The 16,566-nt window shown below is 42.2% G+C and overlaps 1 protein-coding gene across 1 annotated transcript in view; it reads left to right on the top strand.

The window, feature by feature from the left end:
- The window catches only part of LOC143806613 (uncharacterized), a 97,542-nt gene that overhangs the window by 53,201 nt on the left and 27,775 nt on the right, over nucleotides 1-16,566 (top strand). The window contains 3 exon segments of the mRNA XM_077287353.1: nucleotides 4,345-4,402; nucleotides 8,764-8,859; nucleotides 10,331-10,384. Coding sequence (XP_077143468.1) covers nucleotides 4,345-4,402; nucleotides 8,764-8,859; nucleotides 10,331-10,384 — 208 coding nt within the window.

Here is a 16,566-nt window from a genome sequence, read left to right as displayed (position 1 = left end):
AACAGCATAGTCTAAGATCCAGGCTGGTTTACAATAGCAGGGTTACGCGGGATCAGCTGAGACTGGTACATTTAGAAAAGCTAATTTTAATCTAATAAAGTCATCTCTGAGGTATGAGGACGGCAGGATAAGACTTCGCTGGAAAATCACAGACGAAAGAAAAATCTTTGCTGCTTTAGAAAGTTCTCTGATGTAATTCTGCACAGTAGGATTCTTCAGCCTAGGCTCCAATGGTTCTGTGGATTTAGGCTGAGATATGGGACTGTGGTAAGACGGATATTTACTGTATGTATATATATATATATATATATATATATATATATATATATATATATATATATATATATATATATATATATATATATACTATATTAAAAAAGATATATATATATATTATAGTGTATTATTTATATATTTATGTTAAACAGAATTTCCTGCAATGAGTCTCACATGTCGTAAATTATAAACTTCTGCTTTATTATAAAAGAAAATAATCCATTTTATCCCACATTTCCTTGGAGCACTTCTAACTGACTCTAAAGGGAACCTGACAGCTGCCCGGTCAAAATAGTCAAAAATAGAAAAGTGACTTAAAGGGAATCTGTCACAAGGTCTTTGCTATGTCATCTTAGATCAGCATTGCATAGTGTCAGAGACTCTGATTCCAACAATGTGTCACTTACCATGCTGCTTGCTGTAGTTTTGATAGAATTCCTGTTTTCTCTGCTGAAGATGTAGCAGTGCTGAGCTGTATATAACCCCACCCACATCCCTGATTGGCAGCTTCCTGTATACACTATGAGCAAGCTGCCAATCAGTGATCAGGGCGGGATTACATAGATTAGCTGGACTGGTTTGCACGTGAGACCTAGTCCTGACAAATAATCTCCTGCTTATAAAATACTGATTGTATTGAAGCTACAGCACACAGCCTAATAAGTTACACATCCCTGGAGTCTGGATCTCTTGCCCTATATTATGCTCTCAGATTAAATAACAATAAGCTGCTGACAGATTCTATTTAAAAATAACAAAACAAAGACATAGATGATAAATTAGGTCCAAAGAGTTTCTTCCTGTCTTTCGGTGCCTTGTACTTCTTCCCTTGATCACTATTTTCCCACATATACTTAATCCCAATTATATATTTTTTTACTATCTAATATGAGGAAAGTCCAATTCTCCATATGTGCTAGGACTGAGTGTATTCGCTGTGCGGCGATGCAGTCGCTATGTCAGGCCTAGTAACATGGAAACCTGTTGGGACCTGTCTTGATTTCTGCTATGTTGAAGTTACAGGTGAGCGTTCTGGGACTCTGCCTGCGGCATTTTCACATTTCCGCACTTCTGATATCTTCAGCACCTGATAACCTTGGCGGGACCCTGTGTTACCCGCGTACGACAATATTCAGTAATGGGACACCTATCAAACCTGTTTAAATACGAAGGCTTGACTTTGTTGCCCATAGCAACCAATCACAGCACAGCTTTCATTTTACAAGAGCAGTTTAAAAATTGAAAGCTGCGCTCTGATTGGTTGCTATGGGCAACAAATACTGTTTGTTTGTTTTTTAAAGATAAATGGACGACTCTCCACTCGGCCACTAAATGATGACTTTACATTTATCATGTATAGTCGCTGTACCGGCTTCCTTCCGCTTGCCTTCTGCGGGCTGTCCATTGTAAACAGGAATTCTAGTCCTGCATCCAAGATCTCCGCACTGACACCTAAGAAACCAGGTGCTCTCATACGTCTGCACTGACACTCGGCTCCTGCAGCATTCCGGAGATGCTCAACAAGCCCTGTCAATCATTGATGCAAGCTGGGCAGCCAGATAGGGGCCCAAAGGTTAAAGGGGCCCCGTCCACCTACAAAGCGGCTTCAGTCACAGACACATTATTGAACTGAAAAGGGCCCATTTACTGTTTTTCACAAGGGCCCTCTACTGCCTGTGTCCGTCCCTGAGGGGTCCGTGATATTTTGATTGATGGCGTGGAACGGTGCACCGAGGAGCCTTCATTTACATATGAAATGACGCTGTTTTTCTGCCCAAGTAAAGAAGGGAAATATATACTCCATATAAAAGTTTTAAATGGACTTTGACCCCTGTAGGACTGTATAAGTAGTTTCAATCACGATATTCTCTTCATTCTAAATTGATAAAGTTGCAACATCCTTGTAAAGGCAAATACTTGGCAAATAAAAATCCAGAAATGGAAGGATTTTTAATTATTATTTACTGCTAGTTGCCTAGGTTACCAGCCACCTTTGCAGTCTATCAATAATAGCCAGTCACCTGGGCAAGGAGTGCAGCGCTTACAAGCTTTTTGTAGTAGAGGAGAGGTTGGGAAGAGCACAGTTCAGGGCAGCAGTGTGACCATACCACTGCTCCAAAAAGTAAATTATCAGGAGCACTGGTCCAAAAAGTCAATCATCTGGAGCACTGGTCCAAAAAAGTAATTCATCAGGAGCACCAGTCCAAAAAAAGTCAATCAGCAGGAGCACTGGTCCAAACAGTCATTCATCAGGAGCATATTGCTCCCTGGCAAATAGGAAGCCGGGAGGCAGGGGAGCGGTCTTCTCCTAAAAACAAATTATGAGGATAAGCCTTTAATCCAAAGGGTGACATGTCTGGCATATCCAAAGCAGCTTTTGTGCGATTTTCACGGACTGAGAAGATGGAGGAATTTTATTTTCCATCTTCTTCTTGTCCAAGAAAATCGGATCACACTTTGATCAAACTCAGAGTCTGATTAGTGTGTGATTAGCATAATCGGCCTGATACTGTCGTATGACCCTAGCCTCATGGCAACATGGTTGATGTCTTGACCCTACCAGGCTCTTTATCCAAAGGTCATGGAGTAGTGAGGACTGCACTGTATGGAAGGAGACAACTTTTGTAATTATCTTAATTTAACTTTAAAAAGATCAGTTCCCTTCATAGCAAGTGACCACAAGGTCCCCACCAACCTTTAGAACAATCAGGCCACGATGTATCTTCAGAGCAGATCCCGATGCTTCTCCCTGGCTGGAAAGTTGCATCAGTCTCATACTTATATTTTCGAGGGTCCAAGAAGATAGATCCTCATTGTTTCACAAAAATGTCTACTATCAAAATAATTTGCTGCATGATGACTTGTGGACACATTTCGATATTTGACCATTGTTTAGCTCTTACTCAGGCTGCAAAAATCTGATGTGTGAACCTAGACCAAGGCCCAACACTAAGTAAGAGTGAAGCAGCTTCCTCGCTGCAGCTAAGTTACACCCCACCCTTGGTGCTTTATGTATCAGTACCTTAAAAAAAAGCAGAAATGTATTTGCAGAGCAGGAAAAAGGGAAATGAATGATGTATCGCACAAACCACTATTTCCAAATTCTGAGTTTGGAGCTTGCATGACTTCTTCTAAACCCTTAATTATGAATGATAGACAAATCTATTACTTGGTACTGACCAATGCACTCACAAGACCACGTACTCTCTCGGCAAGTGCCAACAGCAGAGATCTGGACGCTATAAGCCCTTAGACTCCAAGATCAAAGGCAACCCAGGCATCTAAGGTGTTTAACAGAGGGACAGGGCCTTCATTTGTCTAAACATCGACCCCTCGCAATATTTGCAGGTTTTCAATTGGCTCTCATGGCAGCTAGAGGCTTAACAATGGTCCCCAAGTTTGCCAGATGGTCCCCGTGACCGATCAACGTACCATGGAAAGGCAATAATGCAAATATATCCTGTTTATCAGCATTTTTCTTCCTTCAAGTACAGTCCTCATTGCCTTATTTTTGCAGGAAAGTAATAGTCAACACAGAAACTTTGGCTGCGACACAGACCATGCAGCCAAACATCGCTGTTACATTGCAGCATAGTGCAAGAGCATGGGGTTATATTGAGACCGGAAAGGTGCCACAACCATTAGCAAAGAGTAAGAACCAGTTAGGCTTTTTTGCAACTTGCTCATCATGAGGGTCCCCATTCATGGGCGCTATGCTGCGATCATCACACAATGATCTTTGGCTGGTGTTGCATCCAAAGTCGCCAGTAAAACCCAACACAAAAGGAAACACATGGCTGCTGTCCTCAAAAGACAGCGCCACATCTGTCTATGGTTTGTATCTTATACCGTAGCTATCTGTATCTTTGCTAGAAAATTTGCTCCATGTGGTGACTTAATCAGTTGAGTAGGACCACGTCACCGTTGCCAATTTTACGGGGTGCACAATGACCGATTTAGATTAATTTCCAATGTTAACATTTTTCGTTAATCTACAGATGAAATCCCTGCCTGTGCCTATGCTAAGCCCTGTGTATTTACTTACGGCTTTTTCATTTTATTTTCTAGGCAACCAGACAAAATAGTGATCGTATGGACTCGCAGGAACAGAAGAGTCTGCTCCAAGGTAGCCATTTTTTGCCAGCAGTAACTGTTATTGATCTGCCTTTCGTCCCCTGGTGACAATTTATTTAGACCGTTGTTTTATGTACCAGAAGCCGGCGGCTGAATGATGAAGGCCTGAATTTATTAAGGGGTTATTTACTAGCTGATGTAGATTTCCATTATAACGTTCAAAAATATTGGTCGCAAATTATTGGAAATCTGGTAAGTCATGGCTGATCCCGTCCCCTTTTCTTAGAAACAGACCAAAAATGTGGCTTTTTCCCCCCAATAGCTTAACAAAGCCCCTTCCAAGTTTCCTGTTAAGTTTCCCTATGGACATCTTATACTTCTGGAAAGCCATCCCTGGTGCTCAGTGGTGTACCACCAATGGAGGTAGCTACATGACCGATTATGAGTTGGGAGGAACCTGCTGCCGAGTTGTCATGCTACTGCTTGTCATGTGTTTGGAACAAACCAGTATAAGTTGTATTGAACGGGCTCCTGTGTTGACCCCACTCCATAACTGATGAGTGTTCACTATTTTTCACAGCAGACACCCCCTTTGGCAACTGATGGCAGCAGTTTAACCCGTTAGATTCTGTGGTGAACATGGACAGATGTGGCGCTCCCTTTATCACCCCGTTTGGGTTCCCGCAACACAATTGCGGGAACCTGATCAGTTGATGTCATAGCAGATGAGGATTTATGAGGACTGGGGCCTGATTCGGACCATTGCTATGGGACATTAGGATTTTTATTTGCGCCCCTGCCTGTACTCTTTCCATTAGGGTAATTGCTCAACTTATTTCATCATGTTTTGCCCTCCTCTTATGCTCGTTGATGGCATGTTTCCTTTGATTTGTAATGCTACTTTAGATTATTGAAATATAATCCCGTAGACTCGGATTTGCCAGTTGTGTATGTTTATTTGGAAGTGAAGAGGGGCAGAATACGGTTGCCAGATGCCACTGACCCTGACATCTTGAAACCAACACCTCAATCCGTCTTTCCCTTGACAGTAGACATTGGGGACAGTCGGGACGCTCCCATGCATATTACACTTTCATCTGTTCCTTTCATAATCGTCAGGTTCAGATTGTTGCCAAAAAATGCATGAAGCACAGATTAACGAGGTGCATGCAAAACTTGTATCCATGGGTCATCTCCTTATGGTGCAGATCATCTGAGGCTGAGGGGGACTCCATTTCTCAGATCTTGCTTGCTGAAGGTTTATCTGTCTTGAACTTGGCGACTATTGAATTCTATAACTGTGACCTAGACAAACTGTCATGTACATTGCCTTGTATTATGTAAAAGCACTGACGGCTTCCATTTCCTATAACAATTTTGTCAATTATCTCAATATTATCGTCACAATCTGAGAAGATTTATGAAAAAGAAGATTTTCTAACTGTTACCATATAAATGTCCCAATGTGCACTGTAAATTGCAGCCTGATGCATCTACTTACACCTAAATGGTCCAGTTTTTGTAGTAATAAAGCTTTTGCTCTGTTAGTTTAGACGTTCTTATTCTTATAACTAAATTATTGGTACTTAGCAGCCCATGACCTCTCCTTCATGTTTACTAGTGAACACATTGATGCAGTCCAGTAATGCTGTATTGTGAGCTGCAAAACATGGACATCTGAGCAATGACATGGTCATATAGATGGCTAATAGTGTTTAAGATCCCGCCCTTCACCCCCGATGTATAACATCTGACCCCTCACTCCCCCCATGTATAGCATCTGGTCCTTTACCCCCCCCAGTGTATAACATCCGGCCCCTCACCCCCATTGTATAATATACGGCCCCTTACAGCACCCCCATATATAACATCCGCCCAACCCCCCCTCTCGCGTATAACATCCGGCCCCTCACCCCCCAGTGCATAACATCCGGACCCTCACACACCCCCATACATAACATCTAGTTCCTCTAGTTCCATAACATCTAGTTGTAATAATTATAGGGGATAACTCAGGAGACTCTTTGCGTGGAACAAGACAACTACAGGACACAGTTTTATAAGTGGTAAAGTCTATATTATCACACGGTTATTCAAACAGGTGCAGAGAGAAACTCAAGTCCACAACACTTGGTGCAAATAATAAACGCAGCTTAGCAGTCTATAGGAAACTTCAGAGCAAAATGCAATCAAGCAGAAAGTCTAAGAAGCACAATTATTCTTGAGGATACTTGACACGAATAAATCCCTGTCTTAGTCCAGGCACAGATATATATGCTTATTAGGCAGTTCAAATCATATCTTAGCTCAACCAGGGAGGCCTGGTTAATAGTCTCAGGTAATTGCAAAGCAGCAACAGCTTACATGACCAGCAAATGCAGATGGAAGAAAACACGAGCAGCAGATGAAGGAGGATTACTGGAACTGGTGTATGCAGCAGGAACTCAGAGCAGAGTAGCAGGATAACCCCACAGGTTCACAGGAGCAGGTGTATAGCCAGGGAGTAATCAGAGGTCAGGAGCTGGATGCAAGGCAGAATACTCTAGCACAGACTGAAGGCTGGGGTGGAGTTTTATAGCAGGAGACACAGTGCACATGAGACCAAAGACGCCATCTTGAAAAAGGGCAGTAATGCACAAAAGGTAAAAAATGTTCAGAGTCCTGACACTAGTATAACATCCCGCACCTTGCCCCTTAATGAATAACATCCGGCCTCTCACACCCCTCGGTGTATAACATCTGGTCCCTTGCCCCCAGTGTATAATATCCAGCCCTTTGCCCCAGTGTATAATATCCGGCCCCTTGCCCCCAGTGTATAATATCCAGCCCCTCACCCCCGGTGTATAACATCCGGCCCCTCGCCCCCGGTGTATAACATCCGGCACCTCGCCCCCAGTGTATAACATCTGGCCCCTCACCCCTGGTGTATAACATCTGGCCCCTCACCCCGGTGTATAACATCCGACCCCTCACCCCGGTGTATAACATCCGACCCCTCACCCCCGGTGTATAACATCCAACCCCTCGCCCCCCAGTGTATAGCATCTGGCCCCACGCCCCCGATGTATAACATCCAGCCGCTCGCCCACCAGTGTTTAACATCCGGCCCCCCTGCCCTGCTGTCTACCTTTACTAAGAAGTGATAGAGCGGCCGGTGGTGCAGAGCTCACTGATACCTGCGCTGTCCTATAATAGGAGCCGCCGGGGTAACAAGTCCGTTCATGACATTTCTTCTTCCTGAATCTTCCTCCATCACCTGTGAGTGATATTACTGAGAAATGGAAGAAACTGCAACAACTCCGCCATGAAGTGGAGACCACGTAATGTTACTGACCCCATAACTGCAGAGTCCAGATCTCCTCTGGTATTAACATCAGCGCAAACACAAGTTCCATTGAAGGGAAACCTTAAGGGTATGTGCACACGAAATCTGCAGTTAAAAAGCACTGCGTTTTACCGCGGATTTTATGTGTTTTTTGTGTGGATTCTACCTGCGGTTTTACACCTGCGGATTCCTATAATGGAGCAGGTGTAAACGGAATCCGCACAAAGAATTGACATGCTGCGGAATAAACAATGCTACGTTTCTGCACGCTTTTTTCCGCAGCATGGGTACTGCGGATTTTGTTTTCCATAGGTTTACATAGTACTGTAAACTCATGGAAAACAGCTGCGAATCCGCAATGTGTGCACATAGCCTAAAGGGGTTTTCCCATCTCCAAGACCCTATCCCAATATGTAGTAGGTGTAATAATAATAATATTAGCATATACCTCCGATTAGAAATGAAGTACAGTTCTTCTGACTCGCTATGTCTCTTTCCTCACGTGCAGGCATTGCAGGACCTCCATATCCATAACACCTAGATATTATATTGAGCTGTAAGCACAGAAGCTTTAACAAATAGTTCTTCAAGATCTAAAATTCTTGCACGTGACATCCGTGTAAACTCCATGTAAACACAGCCACGTCTCTATGTGTCTGCACCTGAGAAACCCCCTTAGGCTCCATATCTCTTCCCCGTCCACAGAAGAACGTTTTGTTTTGCGTGACAAGGAGCTGAGCTTCCACATTTCTGTTAAGAAAAAAGTATTTACAGACCATAAACGGTGATTGTTTTGTTTTCAATGGGTTCCATTGTATTCTATCATTGCATTGTATAGCTTTATAGCCTTCATCAGGATTCAGCCTAGACTTCGCACTTACATATCTATGTAAAATTGATTTTTTTACCACTTTTTGTCTATAATATTATGTTTTGTATGAAGTTGGTGCTCATTTCTGGCCATTTCCTCCCTTTTTTTTCTTGCCTTTTCTGTCTCTTCTGATGTTCGTCCAGTCCTCACTTTCCCCTTTGTGATGTTCTTCATTTTCTGATTGTAATTACTATGTTTTCACTACTGTTTTGTCCAGGCTCATAGCTGGCAGCCGGGCATCAAGGACCCCTTCCGTGGATCGGTTGTCTGGGCTGTTCCTGAAAATGTGGACATCACAGCAACACTATACAGAGTAAGTGATTAGGAGAATGAAAGAACCTCCAGGAGAAGAACTCATAACTCATATCTGCATCAACATGGCTGCTAGAAAAGGTGGAGAAATGCAGCGACCATGTGTCACTTATTCCTGAAAGGTCACATACAACTACATTCGCTTGTTACAATGGGGTCTGCATTAGCTTTGTTGACCATAAAAAAAGGACCACTGTTGGAGAAGCCACAAACCACCAGTCAAATAATATTAAAATAACAATTTATAAAAAATAAAAAAAATAACAATTTATTTGAAAGTATTAAAAATGCAAACACACTATATACATAAAGGCCTTGAAAGGTGAAAATGGTGTAAAATCATCAATATCCAATAGTATATACAGGTCCGGCATAAACCACATCAAAATCGTTTTTTGTATTAATACAAGGAGTAAATACCAGGGAAATCCATGGACATGGAACAATCATTGCAATATTGTATCAAGGTACCCATATCCTGAAATAAGCCTGAGAGTGGTAAATACAACTTATTGTTAAATGTGTGCTTACCAATGATGAGGAAGTATAGATGGATGCACCACACTTCCCCGACGCGTGTTTCGCGTAATATTACGTTCTCAAGGAAAAAGGTTTTTTAAATGTATTTATTAGTTTTGTTGATAAGAATACCATAGCATGCTGTGCTAATTGTGGATGAAAACCTAGTCAGAACCCTAGAAGGGACCACAATTATTACTGTCCATATATATCCAGCGTTAGATTGGTCCAGGAAAAAAAAAATGAAATTAATAAATTAGAGGTGCTTTTTTTGCTATTTGCGTTGTTCTCTGTTCATTCTGTATTAATAATGTCCCTTTCTGATAACAGTAAGTAGTACGAGAAGTACAGTAGTACGGCTCCGCTCCATACACCTCATACACATTCAGCTCCGCTCCATACACCTTTTGCCTTTTGAAAATATTTTTTATAATTTTTTCTATTTTTTCTCTGGCGCCCCCTTAGGGTCGGCGCCCTAGGCGGCCGCCTAGTTCGCCTATACGTTCGGGCCAGCCCTGACTGTGATATTACTATTGGCTCTAGGTCACCAGGGATGTATCTATACTTTTCATCTGTGCCATAGGTTACCAGCGATGTTCCCATCCATCCCTTCAGTGCTCTTAAGCACCAGAGAAGTTCTCATTAATGCATTCACATCACTAAGCTAGATCACTAACAGCTTTATGGATGTCGTAGAAGGGTTTCCATAACTCTGGGGATCCTACTTCGGAGAAAACTACCACAAGGAGCATCTCTGGAGATGCTGAATGGAGCTCACACGTTGTACTAGATGTTTAGATGTGTCCTCTCCTGCATTACCCCATAAGCTATGATATATATTATACATTTTTGTATCATTGTGGAGACCTTTCCTAAAGGTGGACAATAGAAAGAAAACCAGAAAAATAATGGAGCCGACAGATGACCTGCCATTTAATTATTCTTTCTTGCAGGACCCACACTCTGACCACTTTGAAGAGAAAGAATGGACATTTCAGGTTGAGGGGGTAAGTGTAAGCCAGATGTTGTAATTTGATCATTCCAGTTCCAGTCCGTGTCCATTTTTCTTTACAAGCCTCGAGGCTTTGTTAGTAGAAAAAATTGGAGTCCGCCTCAACAGGACTGGATTTTCCTTTTCTTTTCTTTTTCAAAAGAAAATATGGTGCATACAAAAGTCATGAGTAAGACTGTTTAACGCAGTCGAAACGCGTCGACTGGGTCATGTCGACGATGAAAATTTTTCTTTTGTATGCACTATATTTTCTTTTGAAAAATAAAAGAAAAGGAAAATCCAGTCCTGTTCAGCCGGACTCCAATTTTTTCTATTCTCTTTGATGTGAGGCCAGGGCGAGGTCGGTGTCTGAGCCCCAGGTGGATGAGCATAGAGCAACTGGGTGAGCTGGAATCAAGTCCTCATGGCTTTGTTGTCAGTGTTCGCTATCAGTGATGCCTCCTAATTCCATGCGGTTGTGTAACTTGGATGTTCAGCAATGTAATTACAACTAGGGGCAGACTTTATAATTATACTGCCTAAGGCAGAGCGAAAAGCCAGGACAGAAGCCCGTGAGAATAACATGGCGTGCTTGAGAAATATAATGCCGCTGTATTCACAGTAAACCACAATGTACGGATAAGTGGACGGCAGGTTAGTCATTTGTCTGTAAACCCTTTTTCTTGAGGCATCTGCCCTATCTTGCTTCATCACTCCAGAATGGCAGCAGCAGTACAGTGCTGGTCATGCACACCCTAGTATTACACGTGTTGTCTATATGTAATACGTATTGAAGGTGGCAGAAAACATCTTTTATATTACTTAAAGGAGTTTTCTAGAATTAGAAAAATTTGGAAGCTTTCATTCAGAAACAGCGCCACCCTTGACCATGGGTTATGCGTGTTGTTACAGCTCAGTTCTCTTCAGTGGGGCTGATTTGCAAACCAGACACAATTCCTTTAAAAAAAAACCTTGTAACCAGGATAAAATTGGCCAGTTTTTGTTTCCTATTTTATTCCCATTGCTCCCCTGAATATTTCGCTTTTTTGTTTTTTAAAATCTGCCATACGGTTTCAGAGATACAGGTTTTTTATTTAGTGATAATTTTAATGGTCTTTACAAGGGAGGAGCCAAAAGCCACGCCCCAGAGGATCATGTGAGCCATGCCCCCTTCTAAAGACCAATTAAAAATTAGTACTGAATACACGGGCCCATATCTCTAGAACCGTATGGTGGATTTAAAAAAAGAAAAAATTCACAATACTCAGGGGAACAGCGGAAATAAAATCAGAGAAATAACTGTTCATTTTTTATTTGTTGACAGGTTCCCTTTAAAGAAGTCTCATTGACTCTAATTCTGATGGATTTGAGCAGTGTTTGTACTGCCTTTGATTTTTTTTTAATATGGACTCCCAGCAATCATCTGTCCACAGCTTTTTTTGATGGACTATTTAGATTTTTTTTTTCCATTGACGTCAAGGGTGAAATTGACAGTCCACCAAGCTTTGCCAGGAACTTTTTTCTTTTGTATTTTTCTACAGTTTAGCATTGTGAGAAAAATTAATGACAGCATATGCAGTCAGACACTAAGGGCCGGATTCATTAATGCATTTGCGCTTTTTTTTTGTCTAGTTTTTGGTGTTTTTTCTTACCTGTTTTTCATTTTCACCTAATTCTTCTTTTAATTTGCCTTCTTTAAAGTCTAATTTATAAGTGTTCGCCTGTTTCTTATGTCCGTCATTGTAGATGCGGCTTTGAGTTTTGTCTGATTTATGAATTGCAACTCTTTAAAATGTTGCAAAACTTTCCCCTCTTTGAGCGACTCTACGTATATTTTGCAAATTTTGAGGCATTTTAGCAGGGCATTCAATTTTTTGCTCATAAAAGGTGCAAAAAAGAGAAAATATAAAATAAAAAACATTTTTGATTGTAATCAAAATCCCTGAAGAATATGAGCCATTTTGATGAATTTGATGTGAAAAAATGTCAACAACTAGCTCAAGAAAAAAATAGGAAAAGTGACTCAAAATAAAATGCAAATTGTGAATTTGGTCACCACCAGTCTTCAGGTGGAAAATACAGTAGTCATATTGGACCAACTGAATCCAATGTATCTATAGAAAATTGTCCTGGACCTCTTCTCTCGGCCCCAGCCCTCACCTCTCCTATTTATCAATGTACGCTGGGGTTGCCTGGTTGGTCTGGCGTGGTAGACAGGTGCAAACACAGTGAAGGAGGCTCCAGGGTGTACAAAGGGCAGCTCATAGAGTTGATGGTAGCCCATCTTGACCTTCAAGAGCAATAGCATGGAACGAGCAGTTTGAGAACCAGTGGTTCCGAAAAGCCCCAGGAGTGGAGACTCTGGAGCGCCTGAACTCACTGGGAGTGGGACCCCACTTAAGTGATGGCACATTTTGACTCCACTTTCATTATTTTAAGCTCCTGCCTCGGATTCGGGTCTTCTAGCTAGGAAGAGGACCTTTTTAATTCTTGGCTGAAGGTCTGCTCATTGTTCACTGTGAACACCTTCTTCTTTCTTTTTTTTATAATTGTGTGCCATTTTTTTCTAATGTGTCTTGCGTTTTCTCCATCCACTGGGCATATTCCCGTGTACTGAAGTGCTCTGGCCGACAGCTGCGTTTTGGCGGCTGCTGGTTCTTTAATTTCTTATTACTCTGCAACCATCACCGTGTCTCCAGCAATGTGTATGCCCCAGCCCCGGTGTCTCCTGTCATGTGTATACTTTAGCACCATTGTCTCCTGTCATGTCTATGCCCCAGCCCCAAAGTCTCCTACGTCATGTCTATACTCCAATCCTGGTGTCATCTGTGTGGTGTATATGTTCCAGCCCTGATGTCTCCTGTGTGATGTATATGCTCCAGACCAGGTGTATCTTATGCGATGTATATACAACAGTCTCAGTGTCTCCTATGTGTTGTCTATACAGCAGTCTCTGCATCTCCTATGTGATGTATATGACAAATCTCCCACTGCTTAAGGTCTATAAATGAAACCTGAGCAGTGATGGATTTCCCACTATAACTAGACCTGCAGTGTAATGTATATCTGTGTTTGGTATGACTTACTTCCGCAAATTTTTTTCAAAACTTCTAATCGCAAAGAGTCTCCTGCACTCCTGACTGACGCAAATCTGGAAAAGCCGTTGCAAGTAGCAGCATCATCCATACCACTTAACATCATACACGCCAATAAGAAGCAGCTCCGGCCATCACATTAGTTACTTACATGTTTGACCAAATATATCAGGGTGATTTTGAAGTTTATAATTTTGTACAGGCCCCGAAGGATGGTAGAAATATCCAAATTTCCCCTGGCGGAAAAAAGGTTCCTCACCCCTGGTCTAAGGGTTCATTCAGACGTCAGTATTCTCATGTACGAGAAAAATGGACCGAGTATTCTGATCAGACTTTGATCAAAATCTGATATAGAAAAATCAGCCGCACTCTTATGGTATATCTTTGCAAAAATGTGATGTATTTATTCACATGTGTTGAGACAAAAATGTATATATATATCTACACACACACAGCAGGGAGTATAAACGGAGTAGTAACGTTTCGACCCTGCCTCGGGTCTTTCTCAAACTGCGTTTTCTAGATAGTGTACAAAATAAGAAATGTGGTCCCTTTAAGGGCTCCTATTGTTGTGGTGTCAGGGCGTCCTGCTTCTGGGGGCGCCCCCAGAAGCAGGACGCCCTGACACCACAACAATAGGAGCCCTTAAAGGGACCACATTTCTTATTTTGTACACTATCTAGAAAACGCAGTTTGAGAAAGACCCGAGGCAGGGTCGAAACGTTACTACTCCGTTTATACTCCCTGCTGTGTGTGTGTAGATATATATATACATTTTTGTCTCAACACATGTGAATAAATACATCACATTTTTGCAAAGATATACCATAAGAGTGCGGCTGATTTTTCTATATTGGACTTATTGTTGGGTTTTTCCCGAGTACAGCCAGCACCAACTTAAGATAGCTGAGTGCGCTCCTTTTTTCTTAATATTTGATCAAAATCTGAACACAGTTTGGTCCTAGTGGCATCAGTTTTTCTCGTACGTGATGAAGGAAAAAAATTTTCTCCATCTTTATGGTAGACGGTAAAAATCGGACCTCACTCAGATGTCATCCTCTGATTTATTTCTGTGACCCTTTGGCCGCCGTCACACATGCGAGTTTTACGGACGTAAGAGCGCAGAAACTACGTGCGTAAAACTCGCATAACATACGGCACAATGCTTCTCAATGGGTCTCGTCCTATCAGCCGTATATTACGGATCTGTAATATACGGCGTTCTACGGCCGTACAAAATCGCAGCATGCTGCGTTTGTCAGCGTATTGCGCAAATAATACGCCAATGAAAGTCTATGGGGGCGAGAAAAATACAGATTCCACACGGACCAGCAGTGTGACTTGCGAGAAATACGCAGCGGTGTTAGTGAAAAGTCGGTAATTCAATTGCCGGCTTTTCATTTCTCCTTCCTAAACCCGACATGATATGAGACATGGTTTACATACAGTAAACCATCTCATATCCCCTTTTTTTTGCATATTCCACACTACTAATGTTAGTAGTGTGTGTATGCAAAATTTGGGCGCTGTAGCTGCTAAAATAAAGGGTTAAATGGCGGAAAAAATTGGCGTGGGCTCCCGCGCAATTTTCTCCGCCAGAGTGGTAAAGCCAGTGACTGAGGGCAGATATTAATAGCCTGGAGAGGGTCCATGGTTATTGGCCCCCCCGTGGCTAAAAACATCTGCCCCCAGCCACCCCAGAAAAGGCACATCTGGAAGATGCGCCTATTCTGGCACTTGGCCACTCTCTTCCCACTCCCGTGTAGCGGTGGGATATGGGGTAATGAAGGGTTAATGCCACCTTGCTATTGTAAGGTGACATTAAGCCAGATTAATAATGGAGAGGCGTCAATTATGACACCTATCCATTATTAATCCAATTGTTTGAAAGGGTTAAAAAACACACACACACATGATTTAAAAGTATTTTAATGAAATAAACACAGCGGTTGTTTTAATATTTTATTGCTCTCTCAATCCATTTGCAGACCCTCGCTTGGCAAAACAATAAACCCACAATATACATACCTTCTGCTGACCCGTCACGTCCCACGAGGTAATCCATCTGAAGGGGTTAAAATAATTTACAAGCAGGAGCCCTGCAAATGCAGCTGTGCTCGTGCTTGTAATTCCCCGGCGAATGAAGGAAATGTAGGTCATTGACCTACATTTCCTTCAGTCGCGGTGATGCGCCCTCTGCTGGATGTTCTCATGAACTGCAGCCTGGGAACTTTTTCCCATGCTACAGGTCATATGAGGACATCCACCAGGGGGTTTTGCAAGCCTGCGAGAAAATCTCGCAGTACGGATGCCATACGGATTACATACGGAGGATGCCATGCGCAAAATACGCTGACACACCCTGACTACGGATCACTATTTTTGGAACATTTCTCCGTATTACGGCCGTAAAATACGGACCGTATTGTCTTACGCCGAGTGTGACGCCGGCCTTTGAGTTGCATTGCCAATATTGATCCGACACTTGGAATCAAAATCAGATATGTCGCCGATATTTTTCTCCGACCACTCAGCCTGAGGAAATAATCACAACCCCATAGAATACGTATGTACGAGTGTTATCCGTGAAAACCAAGGATAGCACTTGTACGAGAAAATCCGGTGGGAATGAGCTCAAAGAGTTTTGTATGTGGCCATCAGCTTCCACATCCCGGAGTAATTTCAGATGATGTTATAGAGAGTAATATTCAGATGAGGATTCTCATAATAACTGGATAAAATATCAAATTCCAGGAATTGATATCCTGAAATGATCCTTGTAGACTTGTTTCACTGCACAATCCCGATGTAGGCGCTGTATGATTAATCACACGTAAAGTGCAGAACTCCTCTTATTATTACAGCTCTTGTATCAGACGTTTGTATGTGGCCAAAGAGTAACACTTAAGATTAGAGTGAACTGATTCCCTGCGGCTCGGATCACAACCTGCACACGGTCACTGCAGGAAATGTGCTGTACATACAACTAGACCACCAGGGATCATATGAAACAATTATGAAAGAAGGTTATCTGGTGAAATTAAGTTATCACCTATCCAGGGAAAATCGGTGAGTGTCCGACAGCTGGGACTCACACAATTGG

The sequence above is a fragment of the Ranitomeya variabilis genome, chromosome 2 (assembly GCF_051348905.1).
Source record: "Ranitomeya variabilis isolate aRanVar5 chromosome 2, aRanVar5.hap1, whole genome shotgun sequence".
Taxonomy (NCBI): Eukaryota; Metazoa; Chordata; class Amphibia; order Anura; family Dendrobatidae; genus Ranitomeya; species Ranitomeya variabilis.
Note: the sequence above shows the minus strand (reverse complement) of the source record. Positions and strands in the feature narration are given on the sequence as shown.